The sequence below is a fragment of the Eucalyptus grandis genome, chromosome 7 (genome assembly GCF_016545825.1).
Source record: "Eucalyptus grandis isolate ANBG69807.140 chromosome 7, ASM1654582v1, whole genome shotgun sequence".
Lineage (NCBI taxonomy): Eukaryota > Viridiplantae > Streptophyta > Magnoliopsida > Myrtales > Myrtaceae > Eucalyptus > Eucalyptus grandis.
In genome coordinates, this window is record NC_052618.1 from 57,434,317 (window position 1) to 57,451,712 (window position 17,396).

The 17,396-nt window shown below is 40.7% G+C and overlaps 3 protein-coding genes across 3 annotated transcripts; 2 read left to right on the plus strand and 1 right to left on the minus strand.

Annotated features, from left to right (window-relative positions):
• Positions 1-2,380: 2,380 nt before the first annotated feature.
• Positions 2,381-5,261, plus strand: LOC104455915 (cation/H(+) antiporter 15). Its single transcript, XM_010070619.2, has 3 exons — positions 2,381-2,587; positions 2,694-3,668; positions 4,077-5,261. The coding sequence occupies exons 1-3, from the start codon at positions 2,381-2,383 to the stop codon at positions 5,259-5,261; spliced, it is 2,367 nt and encodes a 788-aa protein (XP_010068921.2).
• A 1,982-nt stretch (positions 5,262-7,243) lies between these two features.
• On the plus strand, positions 7,244-10,808 carry LOC104455916 (cation/H(+) antiporter 15). The gene is made up of 3 exons (XM_010070620.2): positions 7,244-7,462; positions 8,030-8,995; positions 9,371-10,808. The coding sequence occupies exons 1-3, from the start codon at positions 7,244-7,246 to the stop codon at positions 10,550-10,552; spliced, it is 2,367 nt and encodes a 788-aa protein (XP_010068922.2). The 3' UTR covers positions 10,553-10,808.
• Positions 10,809-12,174: 1,366 nt separating this feature from the next.
• LOC104454426 (laccase-5) lies at positions 12,175-15,691 on the minus strand. Its single transcript, XM_010069264.3, has 6 exons — positions 15,461-15,691; positions 15,194-15,345; positions 14,726-14,970; positions 14,225-14,353; positions 12,671-13,627; positions 12,175-12,570 (listed from the first exon to the last, which is right to left on the minus strand). The coding sequence occupies exons 1-6, from the start codon at positions 15,560-15,562 to the stop codon at positions 12,440-12,442; spliced, it is 1,716 nt and encodes a 571-aa protein (XP_010067566.2). The 5' UTR covers positions 15,563-15,691; the 3' UTR covers positions 12,175-12,439.
• Positions 15,692-17,396: the final 1,705 nt, after the last annotated feature.

Below are 17,396 nucleotides of genomic sequence, written 5' to 3' on the forward strand. Positions count from 1 at the left end.
GACGCCCGCGACTCGCCCACCGTTGGAGTCCTCCGCCTGCAACGCCCTGTCCGCGAAGCCACCGCCGATTCAGCTCCGACCGCGACACCCCTGTTCCGCCTGTTGTCCCTGCTGCCCGGGTGCCGCCCCGTTCCTGCCGGTCCGCCTTCGCCGGAGTTCCCTTTGCCAGACTAACGATCAGTCCCCTCGGTGACCAGCCGCACGAGCTGCCGAGCTTTTCTTTTGGAAGCAAAGGAAAAACAAAAACAAAAACAAAAGAAAAAGAGAAAAGCAAATTAGGTAGTTTGTTTTTCTTTATTTATTCATTTTAAATTTTGTTATTATTGTTTAAGTTAGAATATGGTTTGTCAATGTTAATATTTGTGCATTTTGTAGACATTAAGGGGTTTTATCCCAAATTATGGTAATTATTAATTTGACCCGTAAGACGAGTCATTTTTTTAATTACTTTAATTTTTAGGAATTTTGATAATATTTTAATTGTTAAATCATTATAAAGTTAAAATAATTGTTAATTTAATCCGTGAGACAACGGATTATTATTTCGGTTATTTTAATTCTTATATTCATTCTTTTAAAATAATTACTTGTTTGGAAAGATTAAAAAAATCAAAAAATCAAAAAGTACATAAAAATCTAAATATTGCATTAGAGCATTTAGGTTTAGTAAATTAGGACTATATTTTTAGGGTTAGTAAATTAGAATTGCATTTATAGGATTATAATTTTTAGATTATACTTTTAGATGGGTGATTTTTGTTAGGGCTAATTTTAAATAATGTTGGCATGTCTTGATTTTTTTTTATATAGCTTTTAAGATAAGATATAGTTTAAGTTAAATTGATTCCTAAAATAAATTAGAATATCATTCACTTTAGTTAGTCTAATTAGTTTTTTTTTATTAATTCCGAATTTCAATAAAAAGAATCCAAAAAATATTAGGTACATATTAATTAATTTGCATAATAGGTTTAATTAGAATTTTTTATTAGTAAAATATTGTCATATCTAGAACTTAGGTACTTAGGTCCATACACATTTCATATTAAAGCAACACACCTAGATATTTTTAGATTAAGTCAATTTTCATTTAGTAAAACAAAAAGAGGAACAAAAAATGTTATGCATGCATATGAGTTATAGTTTAATTGTTTTTTTTAATAAAAATGAAAATGTTAAAAGATGATTATTGCACCATTAAATTACTTTCTTTTCAATAAAAAACATTATGTCATTAAAAAAGAAAGAAAAAACTAACGATCATTTCCTTGGTTAGTTAATAGGTTAATTCATAATTAATCTCATTTCATATCATCATTATTTAGCATAGGTTGCATATATGTATTAAAAAATGAATCATCATTAAAAAAATCATAAAAGAGCATGCATATAGAAATATCATGTCATTCATCCCATATCATGTAACACATGCATATTTAGGATTATATAAATTAGATTGCATACATATAGTGATAAGTTTAAGTCATACCATATGAATTGCATCTCGCATGTCATTAAAATAAATTCATGCATATTAAGTTAAATTAAGATTACGTTTAATTAATAAAAAAATTAAGTGTCATGTTTAGAAAATCATGTTTAGGGCATGCATTTTCATTAGCATTTTTGTAAGGTTGTCATTAATAATTTTTTACAATTCTATCACTTTAGTTATTGAATGTTATTTCATTGATTGTACACCCGCATGACCACAATTTGCATGTTATTTAGCTTAAGTTAAAATTAATCAATACTACCTGCAAAAATATTTTTTAAAATAAAAGGTACTAAAATGGCATTAAATTAATCTAGCGTAATCAAGTCTCCACTCCTATAATCTCCGATTCGTAAGAGTAGAATAATTTTTTCATTATTTTACTTAGATGTCTAATCGATTTACCGAAAACTAATTAGTGGCGATTCCTAGATAAAATTCATCTGCATGTTAAAAAGAATTGGAACCCTAAGTCGCAAATTGATATGGGCTTGAGAATGCCTGAGCTAAGTTTCAAACTTAGTAATCCATTAACCTAAAGTCTAGGTGGTGCCCCGGAACTTTTAGGTCGCTGACACCCTTCTTCAATCCGGAAGAGATTAACGTTTTTCCTTGCTTTTCAAGTACGCAGAACCTGTCACCCAACGACATAAACCCAAACATAAAACACTACTATTTTGGGTGGTGCATCTCCTTACAACTCAGCTTGGACATTTAGTTCAAGAACAAATAGAAACCAGAAGTCGTTGTCCAGTCTCTCTCTCTCTCTCTCCTCTCCCGCGATGGGGCATCAACCCACGCTGAGATTGAGGCTGCATTGCAAACTGGTAATCCCAATAATATTGAAGGGCAAAAAAGTGGAAGGTTAACTTCTCTTACAAGACGATGCCATTTGCGGAAGCTCCATTGCTGGCCCGTGAATATTGGCAAGGGAAGCTAAAAGGTCCGGTCATCTGCTCCGATCTGGGCTGGTACACAAAAGGCATTTACCCTGTGTTCTTGATGCAGTTCATGTTGATCTCCCTTTTCTACGTCGTCCTCAGAATTCTTCTTAGGCCTCTTCGACAACCCCAATTCGTTTGCAGTGTCCTGGTAGGTAGACAATCGTCGATGTTGCAATTTTCTTTTCAATGGCTAATGATGTGCCTTAGGGATCGAGAGAACAAAGCAATTTCATTTGTCATCTCGCATTTTTCAGGCCGGCTTTCTGGTGAGCCCTTCCGTCTTGGGGAGGACCAAGATCTTCTCGACGAGTACCTTCCCACACGAAGAACTGCTACTGGTTAGAACCATAGGTACTCTTGCCTTGACATACCTTCTATTCTTATTGGCGGTGAAAACGGACGTAACTGTCATCCAGCGGTCGATGAGAAACGCCTCTATCATTGGCTCATCAACCATGCTCATGACCTTCGCCGCCCTCTTGCTCATGATCCAAACCTTGAGCCTCCCTGGAATACGTAAGGGGTTCTTCCACTACATATTTGCCGGGATTGTATCGCTCACGCGATTTCCAAATGTTGTCTACGCTTTCAATGAGCTCAACATTATGACGTCTGATTTAGGCCAGCTCGCAATGTCTTCTTCCATCTTCAGCGAAGTACTTCTATGGGCGTGGTTGTTCATAGGCATATACCTTCGATACCCTGCGCAATTTATTTGGTCCATTTTGGCCGCCTTAGGTGTGATATTGGGTATTATCTTCATTGTACGACCCCTGATCATGTTGATTATCCAGAGGACGCCGGAAGGCAAACCGGTGCGTGAATTTTACATCATGTCCATTTTCATTGGATCTTTACTCGTAGGAGTTTTAACCGACATGATCGGCTCCATGCATTTCGGAATGCTTCTTTTCGGACTAGTGATACCGAATGGACCGCCACTGGGGTCAACCATAAGTGAGAAGATCGAGGCGGTCTGCACGGAGGTTTTGATGCCAATATTTTATGTCTCTATTGGGTACAACATGGACCTTGCTTTGATAGACTTCAAGATCACCAGAGAGATTTTCCTTTTAACGCTTGTTTGTGCTCTAACAAGGGTCGTCGGAGCTCTATCGGCGGCATTATTCTGCGAAGTGAGGGTCCGACATTGTCTCTTGCTTGGCCTCATGTTGAACATCAGGGGTCCATATGACGTATATCTACTCAACCGCTGGTTTATAAAGAAGGTAAGGTCCTCAAGATTTCGTAACTTCTAGCTGTCGAACCATATCCTAATGTTTTGTGACATAACATATTTTGGATCCTTCCAATTATTTGATCCGATCGATTGCTCCACCAATATTGAGAGGATCTTTATGTGGTTAGGAACTCAAAATGTGAAATTGATTAAACCTTATCCTCTGACTGGCATGATAAAACCGACACATTACAGCTTGATTTTTTGAAGGGTTCGCCTTGTTTGAGCTCTTAAATGTCATTAACATTAGTCTAATAAGCCATAAAGGAAAGGAGGGTTTAGCCCTGTTTGGCCCTCCGCATTGTCCAAAGGGGGAAAAGGATACATTCTTTTTATCTGGATTTACTAAATTCGAATAAGTTGCATTCTATTGTTGACTTATCATTTCAAATTGCAGGATATAGACAAGCAAACTTTTACAATGGCGATCTTATCAGATATAGCACTTACAGCAATCGTGACGCCTTTGATAGATCGTTTCTACAACCCCCATACAAGATTGATTGCGTCAATCCCAAAATGTACAAGATCCATGCAAACAGCCCCAAGGAATGTAGAAATGCGGGTTCTCTGTTGCGTTCACAATGAAGATAATGTCCTAGGCATCATTTCTCTTCTCGAAGCATCAAACCCCATGCCGGAAAGCCCCATATGTGCTTTCGTTGTCCACTTGGACGAGCTCATTGGCCGCACGATACCGATCATGGTCCCTTACGAGAAGCAGATGACAAGAGTTCGATCCAAGAGTTCATCGCACCCTATAATGCGTGCGTTTGAGAACTACTCCAACAACTCGAAACGCTTGGTAAGAGTAAAGCCCTACATGGTGATTGCGGCGTACAAGAACATGCACGAGTACATTTGTCGGCTTGCTCAAGAAGAACAGATCCCCCTTATCATCATCCCATTCCATGGAAGCCGAGACACCTCCAATGTCATGGAGCTTGTCGCCTTCCGGAATCTGATTCAAAATGTACGAATTTACGCTCCGTGCACGGTGGCGACATTGGTGGACAAGGGCACGCACTGTTACCCAAGTAAAGCATCGTCAATCTCATGTGCGGTTGGCGTGATATTCATCGGTGGGACAGACGACCGTGAGGCGCTAGCATTGGCTATTCGGATGGTCGGACAGCCCAATGTGGGTGTCGCGGTGCTGCGGTTCATCTTCCCCAGCGTTGACGGGGACCTCGATGGAAAGCTGGACCAGAAGCTCAATGATGAGCTCATCGGTGTATATAGGGCAAAGCTCCACATCACTGAAGGTTGTTTGTACCACGAGGTAGCTGTAGAAGATTCCGACCAAGCCATGAGTCATATTCGAGCTTTGAAGGACAAGTTTGATCTCATAATGGTTGGCCAAACGAGAAGGGCAGGGAGTTTGTTCTCGGACAACACGATGTTGAATTGGAGCGAGAATCCGGAGCTAGGAGTGATCGGAGACTTCTTGGCATCATCGGATTTCTGCGGCGAGGTGACGTCTGTGCTGGTGATGAAACATCACGGTGACCCCAGTTGCTCCCGTCATAACGCTCCAAACGAACGTGATAGGGAGTATCTTCTTAGGAGAACAGTTTGTTGAAATACAATTTAGCGGCGGAGTCTATAGCTCGAACTGGAAGGGGGAGCGCTGGAGATCGTGACGCCCTTGACGAACTCCATCTTGGACTCATGTTTGCAGGACCCGATTCGATCATTAGGGACGCCGACGATGCTTTAGATGAGAAGATTGATGACGCATTGATAGAGAGTAGAAGCGAGTTCTTTCTAATAGACGCCATTTCAGAGCGTAGAGCGAGTGGCGGAAGCCACGAACGAGATGAGAACATTAGAGAGTAAATGTAATCTTTATGATGTTAAAGAATTTCTGTATCGATTTCATCTGAGATTATACTTACAGGTAATTAGTCTAGTATGTTATAGGCGCTTGATCGAAAAGCACAAGGTCTTGTGAAATTAAAAACCCCATCTCCGCGACCGACTCACCTTGTTCAATTCCTCCACTGTAAATTGTAATGATGTTTTTCACCAAGAGAGAAGGAAAGACTCCCTTGGTTATTGGGTTTGTTTTAGGAAATATTTAATACTTTTGAGGAAATAATTTTTAGAAAAATCTTTTCCCTTTTAAGGAATTTATTTTCCTAACTTTAAACATATATATATATATATATATATATATATATATTTTACTGTAAATGATTTTTCGTTAACTGATCATTTTCAACAAACCAAACAAGTGAAAGTCTAGAATACTAATTCACAAAAAAATATTTCAATCAAATAGACATACTAAGTTAATTTCATGTAAATCAAGTATGCTTATAAATCAAACTATTTGATATGCGTATTGCTCGCAGAATTTTATTATCCAGTGCTTGAAAAATATAGATTTTTTTTCTGTTGTAGTAAATTTCAATAAGTAATGGCAAGTATCGAATTTTTTATTTTATCGGTAAAAAAAATGATTGATGACTTTATTTTTTCGGATAATTTATTGTAAACCTTTTCGAATTAGATTTGGTTTTCTCATTCCCGTATTCATATCTCTCTCTCTCTCTATTATTTATAAATAGGACTAATCATAAATTAACCCTATCATTCAACCATGCGAGATCATAATTTTTATTTTTTTTTATTAACATGAATGCAATTAATCTAGTTCTATGATAAAATGAATTCGGGCGAGCATTGATTCTATTGGGCCCTGTCCTGATTTTTGTCTTTAAATTGAAGCTCCCAATAAGGAAATTTAGAAGTCAAAGGAAAAAAAAAAAAAAAAAAAGAAAAGGAAACAGAGTTAAAATTAAAGCCAGTTTAAGAAGTCTACCGGTTTCCTCGAAATGAATTTGTGCTGCCCCCCCGACCGTTGCACTGTCATTTGACCGTGGACGGTCATCAGGCAAGCATTTCCCATCCGAATAATCCCCAGATATCTTTTTTTTTCTTTTTTTTTTCCATAACGACAACAAGGGCGTGTACCTGTACGACAGTTGAAGCCGGGAATGACAGGTTGAGATGTCGGGAGTTTCAACTTTCAACCATTATCTAACCGCATAAATCCAAAAATGAACCTCCTGTCGTGTCGCCATGCATTTTCTTGTTTCTTTACAGTTCACGGATACAAGCAAGCACCTGAGTTCAAGCAACGGCCCGTCTCCCATGCATGCCCAGTTCACGGCCTCGCCTTCTCTTGTTAACTGCGAAGATCAACCACTCCTCGACCTCTCATATTTTTGTCAACCTCAGAAACCTGCAAGCTTCTCCGCCCCTTCCCTAGTCGGAATGATGGCACGCCATCTCCTTGATTAGTAGAATCCATTCTTCATGCTCTTTCTTTCCTATGTTCGACGCATGAGCGCTGGATCCTCAGTTGCCGAGAGCACCACTTGTTTCAATTCCACGTGTGATGTGGTCGCGTGCTTGTCTCGGCAAAGGAAGCGCTGCGAATGTTGGCAACATGCGAAAGAGGAGGATGCACGTATGGTGATTGAATAGAATGCCGTTTGCCAAGAACAAATAAAAGAGGGTACCTTGAAAGGCTCGGCGGTGTTCTGAGTTTCAACGATGTCGCTCCTGGGGCATCTTCTACATCCCCGTCTAAAAGGACCAATCATCTGCGCCAATGTGACTACACATTCCTTGTATATTGGGGCCATAGATGACCATTTTGCGCGGAATTATACGGTGTTAATGAGCCAGTTCATCTGTATCACCTTGGCCTATCTCATCCTTCGATTGATCCTTAGGCCTTTGAGGCAACCTCGATTCGTTTGCAGTGCCTTGGTAAGTTCATGCTGCTTCAGTCCTTTTCTCTATCTCGCCATATGCCAGTCTCTATTCTTGCTGACCATTTGAACAATAATTAATCATGGCGAAAAGAAGTTGGACGGTTCAGAAGTGATAATATCTTATGCATCATTTGAGAAGCAAGCCAATCAAGATCTGTGATTTTCATTTAGGACAGTGGAACGAATGCATTCTGGGGCAACCGTGTTCCTTTTAGCTTATGACGTTGGAGCAAGTACCGTTGAATGAAGGCATACATCATAACCTATGGCTTCTCGCATATTTCTGTCATTACAGTTCAACTAATGAAGTTAATTTCTAAATCCTGGAGGGGTGTCGAATTCATCATAACTATAAGTCAAGATCTTCGAGAAACATAAGAGCATGTATTAGAAAAGTAAAGAAGATCAGGAAAGAGAGCTGATGACTTGTGATATTTAGACAATACCAATCATGTTCTTACATTATTGGTAGCTTTGAAAGATGCAGTTAATTATGGGTATTGTAGCCATTAGATTATATGCGGTAATAGACTTGTTTACGTGGTTGAATATCTTTTTTCAGGCGGGCATTCTGGTAAACGCCATAGTCAGGGGGAATGCCACGTACTTCGCGACACTCCCAAAAGAAGAACTTCTATTGGCAAGGACATTAGGCGTTCTTGGCACAACTTACCTCCAATTCCTAACCGCAGTGAAAGCAGACACGGCTGTTATCTACCATACGATGAGAAACGCCTTGATCATAGGCTCATTGAGCATGTTTCTGCCTTTCGCCTTGACGTTTCTCGTGGCTCATAATCTAAGCCTCCCCGGAATGAAACACCAATACTCCCAATTTTTTTTCATCACTGGATTGGGCTTTACGCGCTTCGCTAATGTCGTCTATGCTTTCAATGAGCTCAACATCATGACTTCCGATTTAGGACAGCTTGCGGTGTCCTGTTCCATGGTCTGTGAAACAATCGTGTGGCTGCTTATGTTCGCGGGGGCATACGCCGTAGCACCAAGAGTCTTATTTTATTGTGTTTTATCAACCGCGGCTTTCCTCTTGCTCATATTCGGTATTATTCGGCCAGTGATCATGTTGATTATTGAGAAGCTGCCAGAAAGGAAACCCGTGAGTGAGTTTTTTATCTCATCCATCTTAGTCATAGCTTTGGTGCTGGCATCTCTCACGGACATGATAGGGTCGATAAACCTAGGAGTTGTAATGTTCGGGCTAGTGATACCAAACGGGCCGCCACTAGGAACGACCTTAAGCGAAAAGGTTGAGCTAATCACCATGGAGATCTTGATGCCGATGTTCTATGTTGTTGTCGGATTCAACATAGATGTTCATTCGGTAGATTTGAAGGTCTCCAGAGATACCCTCCTCCTAATCCTACTGTCTACTCTACTGAAGATTGTTGGATCTCTGGTAGCTGCGTTGTGCTGCAAACTAAGGCTTCGACATTCAATTTTGCTTGGCCTCATGTTGAACATTAAGGGTCCGTTCGACGTATATCTCCTCAACCGCTATCTATTTGAGGTGCGATCACATATATCATATATATATATACCTCTGCCAATGCCTATTAATCAGCATATGCTTATTATCTTAGAGCAATTTTATGAAACTACTATAATTATTATGAGGCCAATTCGTTGTCTATCATTGAGGTGTTGGGAGCAGAACTATTTAACTTTATTTAACAAAACAAACTGTTTCACTTTGAAATTGTGTGTAGGGTTCGTGTCATTTCCTGTAGGCATTCCATCATAGACATTCTATTCTATGCGACTTGCAATATGATATCTATTAATTGTGAGGCTCATTCTTTGAAAATGGGAGCAATTCATATCATTTGCTTGAACTTAGTTTATGTTAAGCCTATGCCTTAATTATATCTACTTGGAATTGCAGGACATAGACAAGAAAACTTATACGGTGACAGTGTTATCCCAAGTGGCAATTACCGCCGTTGTGACACCTTTGATAGATCTTTTCTATAACCCTCACAAAAGACTGAGTGGGTCACTAAGAAAATCGAGAAGATCTATGCAGACACACCCGAGCGACAGGGAGTTGCGGATTCTTTTTTGCATTCACAATGAAGATGATGTCCCGGGCATTATTTCTCTTCTCCAAGCATCAAACCCCACAGTCGCTAGCCCAATCTGTGCCTATGCCCTCCACCTGAACGAGCTCGTCGGTCGTGCGACACCATTCATCCTCCCCTACAACAAGCAGATGAAAAGAACGAAATCCAAAAGATCTTACCACATAATGCGTGCTTTCGAGAATTACTTTGGCAACTCGAATCACTTAGTGAAAGTCAAACCCTACACGGCGACCGCATCATATAAGACAATGCACGAGTACATCTGCCGGCTCGCTCAAGATGAAAGCGTGCCTCTCATTGTCCTCCCCTTCCACGGAAGCCAAGAAATGTCCAACGTCCCGAACGTCATTGCCTTGCGGAATCTAGCTGAAAAGATACAAGCCTACGCTCCCTGCACGATTGGAACGTTGGTAGACACGAACATGCGCCATTGCTTGAGTAAATCAACGACATTTTCTTGTAAGGTCGGTGTAATATTCGTCGGTGGGACCGACGACCGCGAGGCCTTGGCGTTGGCTCTTCGCATGATTGGACGGCCCACTGTCAGTGTCACGGTGGTTCGCATCATTTTCCACGATGTTTACAAAGATATCGACGAAATCATGGAGAACAAGCTTGACAATGGGCTGATTGAGCTATTTCGGGTGAAGGCCGGTGCCGATCTGTGCTCCACATACCATGAGGTCGACGTGAAAGACTCCGAGCAAGCGATAGGCAAAATTCAAGGTCTGAAGAACAAGTTCAATCTCGTGATGGTGGGACAAAAGAGAAGCGCGGGGAGCGTGTTCTCCGAGGAAACGATGTTGAACTGGAGCGAGAATCCAGAGCTAGGAGTGATTGGCGATTTAGTTGCGTCTTCCGATTTCAGAGGAGAGACGACTTCGGTGTTGGTTTTGCGCCATTACAGGGATCCTAAGGGCTCCTTCCACCATCATTTAAATGTCCACGAAGGAGGTTATCTTCTCAGAAGAGCACCGTGTTGAGGAAAAAAAAAAGAGGTTATAGCACGAGTCTCTTTTTCTATTTTTCTCTTCTTCTTCTTCTTTTTTTCTCCGGGGGGTGTTCAATAGCTGATGTTAATACGCACTCCTCCTTAGACTAATTGCTTCTTCTATTGAACTACTTTTTTTTTTTTCAATTTTTGACTTTGATGTTACGGTATGCCTACTTGACAAAGAAGGCCGATTGTATAGGATGAAAGTCATACCGACTCATATATAAAGTCTTCAAGGTGAAAATTAGAACATACCATCCTTGCTTATACCATATCATAGTGTAAATAAAAAACGTGCCATTCTATGTTTCTAGGCATTTTTCCCGACCCTCTGAAGGAAAAAAAATGCTACGATTTTAATTCCTTCCTTGCTTTCCAGACAATCGAGAGAGCTCCCAAAGAAGGAATGAAGAATAGATCGTCAATAATATGTTGGTATACCATTTTTGCTAAATACTTCTTCGAAAACTAGTGAATAAACCTGTTTGATGCAAGTGATTAGTAAAAAACAACTGCTAAAATTCATTCAAATGCTGAATAAATTTTTTGTTGGCTTCATTGAATTCCTACCTTTCTTCATACAATTACATTGTGAATATGTAAAAGAAAAGATAACTTTATAAACATGAAATCTTCGTGTAGTAAACATACAATAGACAAGGAGATTCTAGGCACGATCAATTTCAATATAAGCATACTCTCAATTATGAAAATAAACGTAAGGAAACTCCAAGTAAAATAATGCACTTATAATATTTAGTAAATCGCCTGATAAGAAAAGAATAGGAATAGAGAAATAAAACCGAATAGAGAAAAGCCTAAGAAAACAATTCAAATCCAATATGTTACCCTAATGAAAGTCCAATCCTCTAATGCCTGCGCCACGGTCTCGACCCTTCATCCCGAGGCTAGTAAGTAGTAGAGGCACTCATTGGAGGGTTTAACTTAGACCGAGTCTTTAGGTCTGGGTCGTTGCTTAACTTGTTGTCTAGACTCGCCCATAATAAAGAAAAAAGATTATGTACAAGTCAATTATTCCAGGCCAAGCAGGCTTTATTTCTCCAATTCTACACGATCAAGTACGGTTTTTCCACTAACTTTGTTTTTTTTTTTTTTTTTTTTTTTGGGTGTACAATGGAATTTTTTGGTAAGTTAAGATTTGGGTATTGTAAAATTACTCTAGAAGACAAAGATCCTCCGCTTGATTTTTGATTTGGCTGCTCTCCGTGTTTCCTTTCTTTAACTTAATGGATGTGCCTGTTGTTGTACCCACACTTGACCAATGTCCGGAGTTAGGTGTCCATACACTAGACTTCTACTTCCTTGTAATGAAGAAAAGCTTAACCCTTGGCTTAGCTCTCAACAACGAAGGTTGGTGTCAACTGGGTCAACTGTCACACACCCACTAATTCAATCTTTGGTCCTGCTAGATTGACCTTTTGGTTCAGATTATGATATCTTGAAGCATTTCCTGTATAATTTCTTGGTGTGTGACTAAAGTAGGGCGGGCATTGTTCTGAATAAGAAGAGACAGACATGTGAAACTTGGAGGCTCGAAACGATCTGAATCATGGATGGCTGTCTGTGAAAAAAGAGAAAGGAACATCTATATTGATGAATTATTTACGAGTTTAACCTTGAAACTGTATCTGATGGTAACCGGAGTTCACGTATGCAAGACAATTTTATCTATAAAAAAAAAGTATGAGACAAGCAAACAACTGGTGGCTCCCTGAATTCAGGGGAAACAATCACTGAACTGAAACTCCGCGAAACGAAAACGAAAAGGGGAAAGAAGAAGAAGAAAATTAGAATAGGCCCGTGTTGTGGGCGTTATGAATTTCTCGTGGAGGACTATCTGTCAGCCGCAGATCTTTTAACACGGAGGCAAATCTGCAGGAGGAGGCTGTAGAGATTGCAATTCGCCAACTCCATTCTCGACAAGGAAAACCACGGCCAATCCCCAGGTGATGTGAACATCCAAGTGACAGTGCATCAACCAAGCACCTGTTTTGTAGGTCCAAAAAATTATGTGTGCTCAGTCATAATAAGAAAGAGAACAAGTTATCTTGTCGAGGGATTGAATGGAAACTTTCCTAGCCTTTACCTGGATTGTCGGCGACAAATCTAATGACAGCCCACCCGTTCACAGAGACGCCAACTGTGTTCCTCATTGGCGGGTCGACAAGGTTGAACTTCGCTGTATCTTTCTGGGGGTTGAAGTTCCCGAAGCCTGTGGCGAGGATGTAGAAATCGTACCCGTGAATGTGGATCGGGTGGTTCTCGGCCGTTTGTATGTTGGTTCCTTGCAAGACAATCTGTACTCTAGACCCGTACTTCAACTTGTACACCTTGGTCCCCGGAACGGGCTGCCACAGCGAGCGGCTCACGTTCCCCGTGTAATCGAACTGGACAGGGGGGTTAGCAGGGAAATCGGTGGTAAAAACTCCAGGCACGCCCTGCTTGTAGGCTTGCAGGATCGAGACATTAGACGGCAGCACGAAGGACACGTTGTTCATGCTGGCCGTGAAACGGGTCCCATTCGGCCCCTGGCACCTACTGCTACCAAAATTCTTTGGGCAGTTGAAGAGTCCTAGGCCGACCGTGATAAAGAGGTTTTCGTCGATGTCGGTCGGGACGTCAACCTTATTTGGGCTCCTGAAGCTCTGAATGAAGGCTGTGACGGTAGCCGTGTCGTTGAAAGCCGGTAGGGTTGGCATGACTGGCTTGCTCGATATGCCCTTGGCGGGGCACGGGGCGGACTTGTACTCCAGTATGGCCGTGGTCGTGGTGTTGTCAAAAGGCGCTCCCTGAGCACTCTGGTAGGGTTCGGCCGCCATGTAGTACCGAGCCGGGGGCTGGTCTCCAGAGATCAATACATCCGTCGTTTGGCCTGGCCCAAGCATGATCACCGAGGTGGTGAAGGGTTTCAGGTAGGAGGCGTCGGCACCGACCACAGTGAACCTATGGTTCGCTACGGTGAAGAAGAGTTCCTGATTGAGCGCAGCGTTGATGACTCGAAGGAGGTGGGTCTCCCCGGAATCGATCGGAACTATGACGGTGTCTGCATAGCACAGGGTTAAGAAACATCAGCTCAATTGCATTCTGGTTCAGGTTTATCTCCTTTCTCTACCTAATTATTGGTTGACGTTGTCAATAGATCTATTCTTTAGGAATTAGATGCAACAAAATGATTGTGGTCTTTAATTTGTTCTAGCCTGCAAAAGGTCAAATTGGGTAAGAAGCAAGCTCTCAACAATGCATACATAATCAAATTTAAATTCCCATTGTCGCGTCCACTTTTGACATGCTCTTTGCAACAAACCATTCACGTGAGTAGGGCCCCAAATACTAATTAGTGTTGAAAAAAGATATGTCATCATGGCGCATGAGAATGCGGAAAAGATTAGATTACATTATTATCTTGAAATTTTGCACCCGAACTGACCCCATTCTTTGGACTCTCGAGATTTATGATCAGTAAAATTAAAAAAACCGTGCCTGGTTATTGTGTATTTCCAAGTGTAGACCGTAGAAAACGAAAACATTCTATTCCTAGCTAACTGCTTTTTGGTGGGTTAGAAGGAGGACTTCCCTTCTCATTTTTAGCTGGAGATAGATTATCAATCAAATTAGCTGTGCAAATTTTCTTCCAATCTACCTTTGCTTGAGCAGTTGTAGAGATCTCCAGGTTGACCGTTGATGGTATAAGCGTCGGACACGTTCGGTGCCCCGCCGGTTCTGGTCGCTTCTCTCACGACGTCAATAGGGTTGGCGTCCCACCACTCCCCTGTCCATCATCACCATTTAAGACACTATTTAAGACAATATGAGTGAAATTGTAATCATCTTCAATCTATTGCTGTTAGACTATTGTCTAGTGTTTAAATGTGTTGCTAGCTGTTGGTATTGATGGATGGTTGGCCATCTAGAACTAAACATGGCCACTCTCATAAAGGCTACCTAAGTAAAACCACGCAAAATCATTGTCGTAGATACAAAGTGTGGGGTTTAAATGGGACTAACAAATACAATAGACAGACAAAATAAATTCTGAACGAGAAGAGTCTGTGATAAGATGTGCTTTTCCCTTAGTATAAGCTCGTGCATTTTTTTAAGTCAAAATGAATCGTGTCGAAATTATCCGTATAAAAGACTTTACCGAGAAGGATGGGAGTTTCACGCTTCGGCTTGGGAAACGGATACGAGGTGCCTTCCTTTGGAAGAATGACAAGAGCACCATACACAGTCGCTCTTAGCCAAGAGCTATGTGCATGCCACCACAGCGTTCCTACCTGTCCTTGGATGGTGAAACGGTACGTGTAACTTCCGCCGGGTCTAATCGGGCATTGAGTCACAAATTCCGGCCCATCGGCCCAACCAGATCTCACCTGCCGGACGCCGTGCCTGGTGGCAAATCGAGATTTTCTTATGATTAGATATGTTGGCACTACCATCGATTACATATGCTGGACGTACACATTGGCATGCCTAGGCACGTTCTGTTCCATGCATGCGTAAATGTTTCAACTACATGTCGACAGCCTGAGAAACCATCAAATCCAGACAATGCATGATGAATTGTAAGAATACGCCCCACTTTTTTATTTTCTTCTAAGCTTTTGATTACCAGTGAATGGTGACGTTGTAGCGAGCTTTGTTGACGACATTGACAACGAGGGTGTCGCCGTCGTTAACTTCCAAAGTCGGACCCGGGAATTGCCCGTTCACCGTGATGGTGTTGTGGGTCGTGCACAGCCTCTTCACCTTGGTCGCTTGAACCTATTTCCGTCCGAGAAGCTCATCAACAATGGGACGAAGAAAGAACAGAGCTAAAAACACATCACGAACTCAAGACCGGGGGAAAGGAGACAAAACAAGGAGCAAAACAACATACGACAAAATCATGGTAGTAAACTTTTGCATCTGCCAATGTCACCGCCACAGAGAAGAGGAGGAGAGCTCCCAAGAGGAAAGAGGTTTTGCCGACAGCCGTCATGTTTTACGAAGAGAATGCAGCTGCGGCCGATCAGCACTTCGTCTCCAAATGACTATGCGAGAGAGGATTAGACAAGGTTTAGACTCAAACTCTTGATTTGCTTAGGGTTCGAGAAAGGAAGGACGCCATCGGCTGCATTATATAGCGCAGCGGGGGGGGGGGGGAGAGACAGCGTTTGTTTTGAGGTTGGCAGATTAGGTTTTGATTTAGAGCCCTGGTCATGGCAGTACCGCCACTGGGGACAAAGCTTAGCTCTACCCGAATCGTAGTTGTTGCACCCACTAGCCTCTCCCCAAAAGGAGTGTGTAGCTTCCGTCGATGCTTGCTTAATAAGCCTTCTCCTAAAGGGTCGAATTATTCAACGAATTTAATCATAATCTCCCCTTTTTTTTTATGTGGGTAAATTCATTTGTGGATTAAAATTTGGGTTTGGAGTCCTTTACTTTTGCTCGTGTGTTTCGTGTTTCTTCTACAATCAATCACCAAACTTGCCAAATATAAAATGGGTAACGAGAGGACAAACCATTGTGGTCAAAACCAATCTTTTTCTTCTTCATGCAAATAGAAAAATAATAATATCTTGTCGGTCGGACCACCTATTAAAAATAAAAATAAAATATGCCTTTATGTAATGAAAATATGGCTCTTCACCTGTTGAGAGGGATTGGGTGCTTGAGATGTCACGTCACTGTCTAAAATATAACTTTTTGCCGATCTAATATATTTGCGTGATTACCGATGTGTAGAATTAGTTATCGAAATTCAAATTCACTCGTGAAATGAATCTCTTTGTGTCGGTACATGCCTGTTCAGGATTTTGTGTCGGTCTGTCTACTACCAGCTTAAAAGGCGTTAGTCTATTTAGGAACTGTTTCATTTTTGTGGAAAAAAATAGTTGTCTACGCCTAAAATGGAGGAGTTAACAGCAAGATTAAGGAAGGCAAGAGAATTTCTAACTGTACCAATATTAGTTATAAATTTTTTAAAGTGATACAATAAATGGGATAATTACCACAAAAATCTTAATCCTATTATATGAGTGCTAATTCAATCATAATATTTCCAATTTATCAATTCATTCCTAAATTTTTTGATAGTTTATCAATGTAGTTTTTCTGTTTAATTTTGACCGAAAATTGCTAATGTAAAATAAGTTGTCCTATATGATATGGCCGACACTGACATAAATAATTATTATAATGTTTAATTTTTTTCTTTTTTTTCTTTTCTTTTCATTTGCCAAATCTGGGTAAGAAGAAGGCATTGCAGCCCTAGATGAGGGTGTCGCAAATCCAACAAGTGCATCCCAGCCCTTGCTTACGGCTAGCAATCTCCTTTGGCCACCACCGAAGTCGTCAACCAACAATGGGATTTTAAAAAAAATATTAAAAATTTGGAAAATTTGTCCCCCGTGCCCCATGCCACATCAGATGTTTAGTGTTCATGCTAACGATTTTTATCCAAAAATCGCAAATAGGACTAGATTAACAAATTGTTAGAAGGTCTCAAATGACATTGATCAAATCAAAAGTGTAGGACTAAATTGGGCATCCGTATGATAGATTAAAGATTATATTAACAAATCTTCAAAAGGTCTAAAATAAAATTAGTCAAATTAAAAAGTTAAAAACTATATTTGCATCCGTACAATATATTAAGGATTTTTTTTTAAAAATATTTTTCCCTACGATAAGCTATCACTAGATGTTGAATGTAGAGTACTTTCTTTAATTGCCAGTCTACAGTCTACCGTAAATATTAGACTCTGGGAAATATTTATCTAATCACGTTAACTAAGTTAGACAGAAACCAAAATCCACCGCTAATCAAATGA